We start from the raw sequence: 7,538 nt of genomic DNA on the forward strand, positions 1-7,538 counted from the left end.
TATGTTAACACAAAAGAGCTCTCATCATCACACGCTCAGCTGTACTACGGACGGAGAGAAAGGCCTCTTACATAACACCGTTTGACTTCTGCTTTGTCAACAAATGGCAGAGAGGGGAGAAGCTATGCAGTGCTGCGCGTAGATCCCACCAAACAGCTCCAAACATGGCTCGAAAGGGCCACTCCGGAGCAGCAGCTTATCCCCCTAATTGAGAAGAGACCCCCACCTCCTCCTCCACCCTCCCAACTCTCTTCCATAAACAGCTTCCTCACTGGACAGCAGCCTGGGATTCTACACATTCCTCAACTGAAGCTATTTGAAGTTCATTTCAAACAACTGCAGCATAAAAGGAAATGTATGTAACTTACATGCTGCAGTCATTATGGACCTCTGAGCAGGATTATACATTCATGTTGATAATGGATGGAGCTTAAGTTAAGTCTGTATGGACAATGCTTCAATGACTTTGAATTCTTTGAACCTCAGCTAATGAAATATCACAGTAACATAGAGACTAATGAGTTTTCAGAGTATACAGTGCACTGTCATGTCTCTATCAGGTCTACCATTAGAAGGTCTTTTTTTGAGGAAAAAAACAAAACCAGCCATGACACTTGTCAATGAAAGATGTGTCCCTGAGTGCCTGGAGAGGATCATGGCCTGCCAGCGTATCCATGAGAAGCCCAGACAGCTACTGGATGTGACCATGGCCAGATCCTTGGGACAGGGAACACTTGGCTGGTACATGTGAAGGTTCTGGGGAGGACTGTCGTTGGCCGCTCGGACCAAACTGCCTGTTACAGACACCGTGTTAGAGAGCCAGACTGCTTACAAGATGCCTGCTAGGCTTTTAAAGCCAGCGTAATAAGAATGTCAGTGAGCTGACAGTTTACCCAGAGCGATACATCTTCACAGCAAGGACTCCAGGCGATCCTCCAAGAGTGAGAAAGCTTGGATCACAGGCCTCGCAGGGAGGATAAACATTGAACTGAATATTTAAGTAACTTTGTGGTGTCTCTTTAGGGGACTTTTAGAGAGTTTACTCTGGTAGGTGCTGAGTGAAAAGTTCAAATAAGAAAATCTACGTACAGTAAAAGACAAAATCGGAACAATATCAGGACAAATGCCTTGAGATAATGTAGAGGTATTTAATTTCTGAATATAAATATGAGACACACACGATGTTTATTTAATGTCATAACTACATAATGAGCTCAGCTGTGCAGCGCAGATTCCTCCTGGCTGAGATAACAGGGCGGACTGCACATTAGGTGAGCAGCGATGACAATTCAAATCATTGTCTGAGAGAGTGCTGAAAGTGTTTCCTCATCTCTGCTGGATGTTTTGACTCCGGCAGGGATTGGAAGCTCTGACTGTGTCCCCTAATATAACTCTCTGAGCGCCTATGTGACAGCACTACTTGATAATTGAGTCATAGGATATGGCGGCTAAACGTGAATATAAACAGCGATGTGATAATCCAGCAATTTTAAGTGCTATGAAGGTATCCTTGTGTGAAATGAGCGTGCAGCAGGACTCCAACTGGTCCCCATCATCCATCTATTTCAGGAATGCCGGCGTCCCGCCACACCCAGAAACAAACACAACAGGCAGCTCCATCAATAACAGCCTGGCTTCACAGGTGGTGCCTCAGATTTTTATTACTGTTTATTAGATTTTGTAGTGACTGAGTCATAAAACTGCAATGCATCAGTGTCATTTGATGGGTCTTGTCTGGTCATAGGCAGATTCTTATTAAAATGTTTGCCAACATCAGCTGTAATGCTGTTGTTTTCCATCAGCTGCTGGCATATATGCTGGGGGAGACGGGTGGAGGTGTGGTGTTAGTGGAGGTGGATGCTGCTACAATCCATCAGCATAGCATAAATTGTCTTTTCACTGCCTTGTTTACATGCGTCCATGATCAGGGAGGCTTCTTTGTGCCTCGGACCTTGAAAAGCCAAAGCATAACACTTCACTTCACCATCCACTTCAGCCAATAGCGGGCGATGGCGAAGGCAGACAAGGGGGGAGAATAGAGGGTTGCCAAGCAACCTGTTGTAACATTAACATGGAGTGAAAACAGAAACCTGGTGTCTGGCTGAAACGTCCGGCCTGATCCAAAGCCATTCGTTATTCACAGTAAAGACAAGACTGTTTCCTACAAATACTGTCACTACAAAGCTTTTTGTTCATGTCATGCAAATATACTGCTCCACTAAGCAGCTGGCATGCATAAAATCTGACTAATATATAAGGGCAGTTTCAAGAATTTTACAAATACAGACGGACATTAAATTATTTTGCTTTTGTGAAGTATTTTTTTTCCCTAACTATGATGATTGATCTTCATTTTCCCCTTATTCTGAACACACGAGCACAATGGGCCAACACTACAAAGGCAATATCTCCTCTAATGAATCAAAGCAACAAATAAATGACACACTAACTTGGCAAAGCAAGCTAATTCTAATGAGGCACTTGTGTTGATTTAACTTGAATAAAAATGACTGTGATTAGCTCATATGTTCTAATATTGTCTGTAAGGTTTTCAAAACACATGGAAATCATCTTGGAAAAACAAGAGCATTTGATCCCGGGGCCAGCTGGCTGTGGCAAATCTTTGAAATTCAGTTTTGAGATTCATGTTTCCGAGGGTTGCTCCTCTCAAATCTAGGGGAACTGTGTAATGTGACTCTGAACAAGCTTCATAAAATATTAACTACTGTGCTGGGTTCACAGAAACAGGTCCCATCCTTACTCAGCACCCTGAAATCTTGATGAAACACATGAAAACACCTGAAAACAAGACTGTTTCTTAGTGTCTTATTACATATGTAACTGACGATAAGCGTGATATTTAAAGGAGAACTATTGCTATCATGATAACATAGCCATAAAGTAATATAAATAATCCCGTGGTAGTAGCCCTTTGATTGACACGCCAACACAAGTACAACATAAAGTGCAATTATGGTTAGAAACTCTCTCTCCACCTCCCAACACTTGTATTTTGTGTGAGGCATTGGCCAAAAAAAGAGACAAGACACACAATATGCAAACTTAAAGATTAATTTGACTGAATTATTTTAAATTTCCACAGATATTGTGATAAAATTGTTAACATTTTCTAGACATGATAATCACATATCTGCTTTCATGACAGTCCTAAGGTAGATCCTTCCAAACTCAAGAAAAAAGCTACTTCACTATGTTTGACCTGCTGTAACTGCGCAGCAATAAGTGTAAATAGTTACAGGTTTTGGCTGCTCTTTAACTAACTAAACAAATGGCTTACGGCTCAGCTGCTGGGCACCAAACATAGGACTGGTGTATCTGATGCATGTACTCACGCAAACCTATCAAACTCTCGGTGTAAACATGCACAACTCCTCTGCTAACATGTTGTAAACCAGAGGTCTGTTTCACACCCTGCTCAACTACCACCTAGTCAATGTTCTTGTGAACCTGAAAAGCATGCTGGACATGTGGGGAGCTAATGGATAGCCTGTTCTTTCTCTGTAAACACTGTCGACATACTGCATATCTCTGCTAACTGTGTCCAGTACGACCACATGATAAGACAGGTCGAGAAGTTTGTGAAATTGTTAAATCTGCCAGCTACACAACAAAACTCTGAAACAGGTGGATTGCAGAAAATCCGTCAGACTCCTTCCCTCTCTGTCCTTGAAGGAGTTTGATTAATTATTTGTGTTAGGGTTAATATTTTATCAAGCTTGTTTAGCGTCACATTACGCAGCTCTCTTGGAGCAAATCATGAATGAAAACACAGACAGAGATGCACCTTCTGTTGACTTTCACAGAACACAACTCGTTGATAGTGGAGCACCGAAGTTTGCAAAGAGAGTGAGGAAAAATTATTTTATTCTACTTACATTTAGGGTCTGTGTTGAACTTGAAATCTGTTTTGGTAGAGGGACAGGCTCCATCCTCCCTATGGTGCTCTACAGGATAAAGTGGATATAGCTAATAGATGGATACTGACATTTAATTTCATTCATAAAGTGAAGCACACTTAGTGGTAAAGGGTTTACACTGCAGGTTGGTTGGACTGAAAATGCTTGAATCCCTTTCACTCTTCACTGAACACCTTTGTACAGATTGCAAAAAAAATAAAAGAAAAATTCCTTTTACCTCCTGCACTGCCTGTAGACACCAAGGTCCTATCACACTTTAACTTGTTTTATGGCACTTATCCAGGTTGTTTTCTCCTGACTAGATCCTTGCCTGTGTTGCATCTACTCTCAGATGTATGTCATTTTGGATAAAAACATCTGCTAAATGAAATTGTAGAACCGTAGATGAACTCTTTCTACAAATTTTTGGTGCCATTTTAGCTCAAAACCACGTATATATGTGTATAATATTTCAACTAGAGCTTTGTTATTGTCATCGTAAGTCTACATTTGTTCGGTGAACCAGTTGTTCATGTCACATGCTGTTCATTATGTGTCTTCGGGACGAACCTGTTTGCCAGACTAGAACATATAGTTTAACATGCAGGCCCATGTGTCAACAGCTGCAGGTAATACACGCACAGTTACTACCGTGCAGTTACACAACATAGCTGCTCAGTTACTCATACTCACAGAGATGCCACTGGAATAAGAAGTGGAAAATCAGAAACTGTGCTAAAACACAGTATTGATAAGGCAACATATCACTTCCACTTGCAATACGTTATTGATACACTGGCAGAAAATAGGGAGATTTTCATTAAACCGTTGCACTAAATAGAATCCCATGACTAATTTGCCAGACTCAAGACTTCATGGCTAGTCATGGAGCTGCTTATCAAACAACTGTGGGAAAAATAAATAGAAGTTCACTAACCCGCAGAAGAAGCTCAAAGAGGAAATGGTACACAATGGGAAAAGCACATTAGTGAGCTAAACAAATAAACTTCCACATGATTGAAATTAAACAATAATGATATTACACGGCAACACTCGCTTAGTTTCCATATGTCTTTGAGGCAAATTTAAAGCAAACTTTGAAAGTGTCGCAAAAAAATGAAAATGAGAACATGTGAATTAGGCTTATTTCATTTAACTGCTGTGGAACGAATAAACTAGACGGTGCAGTGCCATCAGACACTTGTGGTAAAAGCCACTTTATGCATGGCAGTAACAGTACAAGATGCTGGAAACAAAATCATTTGTTTGCACTGGCTAAAAAGCCTTAAGAAGAAGAAGAAGAAAAACAAACAAAATGTGACAAGAGAAAAATGTCTTCAAAAAGTGCTGTAACTTGGGAAAGGTGCAATTATTCTCTCATGTTAGCTGGTACTGGCCATGTTTCATGCCATCTGGAAGCAAGACAATGACAAACACCTGATCTGTCAAGTAGTTAAATGTTTGCTACATCAGAACTTATTCAATGAAATGTATACTCATCTACTAATATGAGCGTTATCGCGTTTTTAAAAGTCAAAAACCAACTCAGCCACTGTAAAAATGCTAAATTGGGTAGTTTTTCCTCAAATTTTGCTGTTTGCTTTAACATAATGCAGTGAATAAACACATAAAATCTGGAATTCTCCTTCAGTTACACACATATTGTGATGTATCATAGAAGATTGGCAGAACCTCTGTATCAAGGTATCATTGTTATCATGCTGTGAGCTACTCTGTGATTCCCTCCCCTATAAAACATCCCCTCAAATCAGCCTCCCATCAAAAATGCCACCCAATCAAACATGGTAAAGGCTAGTCTGACACTTTGCAATAGAGAGCCACTGTTAGGTAAAGTGTTCCTGACACCTCCATGCCGCATAATATGCATTCCATTAAGTGCATGGTCCTGATGTCACTGTGTGAATGTGTAGTAGGCTGTAGTCTGACTCACAATGACTCACAATGACGACCGCTCATAGTAAACCTCACAGCTGCTGCAACTTAAAGAAACACCCGCACCACAAAAGGATGGATTAGTGTTCATAAAATTAACCTCGGTATCATTACACAGCACTGTGATGAATGTGGAAGCCTTGCACTCTCTGATTAAGATTGTGTGTTTCCTCCTGGGCATTGAGCCTCAGAGTGCGGCACCCATGGCGGGTCGCATTTCCCCTGTATGGATCACAGTGTACTGCAGCAACTGTCCCACAGCAGAGCGCCTTTCTGCTGAGGTGCAAAATCAAACCACACCTGGCTCACAGAAGCACTTACATTTACCAAACTCTGCTGAATTGGCATTAAAGAACTGACTGGTTCATACGAAAAAGCATTGTTTTTGCACCATATGATAATAAACTGCCTGGTAACGGTGCTCAGGCAAAATAAGAAGAAAAAGAAAGAAAGATGGCTATATAAGTAAGAAAATCTAAAAAGCAAAACTAAACGCACTCATGCATGATGCTCTAGCAGCAGCTCTCACCTCTGGGTGTTGGAGATCCAGTGTTGTGCTCGCTGCTGCAGACACACTTGACTGAGCTCCGCTGCTCAGCGTCCTGTCAGCGCCTCACTCACCGGCTCCGGCTGCGTCAACACCGCGGCAAACACACCCGCCGGCACCGGGGGGCTGTCCTTCACTGTAACAGCCCGGACTCAGACACTCCACACTAAAGTGAAACAAATGTAGGAGCTGTAGATACATTAATTGTATAACAAAGCAGTTCATACAGTTAAAAAAAAAGCACATTAATACGTTTCTGAATACGGCTTTAGCTGAATTAGCCAACATAAATTAAGGCTAGCATTAGCGAAGCAACTTTTACCCGAGCATTATTAGCATTCATTAAAGTCCCGTTTTCCTGTACGTGGTGACTATAAGTTGAGTATTCTTATTTTAATAAAAAATACTTATCACACTATTTTTATCTCAACCAACTCAGGAGAAAATATCAGACTCCTTAGCGGAGTTAGCTTACTTGCTAACTTTGTAGCTGCTACTGTTGCTGGGAAAGGGTTACCTCATTTACCTCATTCAGGTTCCCTGAAGGTTCGTTTTTGTAACTTTGAGGGAACATTCCTAGCATGTTTACTGCACTTCCCTCAACTGAAATGTCCCAAACCATAATTTTGGAATGTTTTTGGAATTTCACTTTTGGGGAAACATACAGCCAGTGGGTTTATGGTTCCCTGACCACACCACTATAATCGGCAACTCTGCTATTGTTTAGTTGGGATCAAGATTTCTAATTTTGTAGATTTATAATATTACTGTAACTCACTCTTACCTTTAAATATATATGGCTCCACTCACCTGACTATTTGAAAACGGTTTTCAACAATTTTCTGGGAATAGTTTAAGGATGCAGGATGAGGGAACCAAGACTTGGAACATTTTGGGAACATTAAACAAATATATGGAGAGTCTTAACACTGTTGGTTTAGTTCTGAATTGCATTTTTCCAATGTGGGCCAAAACATTTTCACAAAATTGGGCAACATTAGAGACATGCAGAGAACACTCCTCTGACTCTCAGCAATATGTTTGCAAAACATTCCCTTAACATTCCCTGAGTATTACATGACTTGATAGAAGGCACCATTAAAGCTGTATTTTTGTTTAAA

General features: G+C 40.9%; 1 protein-coding gene across 9 annotated transcripts in view; it reads right to left on the bottom strand.

The window, feature by feature from the left end:
* The window catches only part of LOC110952671 (sorbin and SH3 domain-containing protein 1), a 48,280-nt gene extending 41,757 nt beyond the window's left edge, over window positions 1-6,523 (bottom strand). For 3 of the 9 annotated variants that reach the window (XM_051959717.1, XM_051959718.1, XM_051959721.1), the window contains exons 1-2: window positions 6,400-6,487; window positions 3,897-3,965 (exon numbers count right to left, since the gene is read on the bottom strand). In XM_051959717.1, coding sequence (XP_051815677.1) covers window positions 3,897-3,950 — 54 coding nt within the window. In that variant the 5' untranslated portion in view covers window positions 3,951-3,965; window positions 6,400-6,487. Of the gene's footprint in view, window positions 1-3,896; window positions 3,966-6,399 lie in introns of all 9 variants that reach the window. The other 6 variants (XM_051959716.1, XM_022196322.2, XM_051959720.1 and 3 more) reach the window with 5 other exon arrangements.
* Window positions 6,524-7,538: the final 1,015 nt, after the last annotated feature.

This window comes from Acanthochromis polyacanthus, chromosome 15 (genome assembly GCF_021347895.1).
Source record: "Acanthochromis polyacanthus isolate Apoly-LR-REF ecotype Palm Island chromosome 15, KAUST_Apoly_ChrSc, whole genome shotgun sequence".
Lineage (NCBI taxonomy): Eukaryota > Metazoa > Chordata > Actinopteri > Pomacentridae > Acanthochromis > Acanthochromis polyacanthus.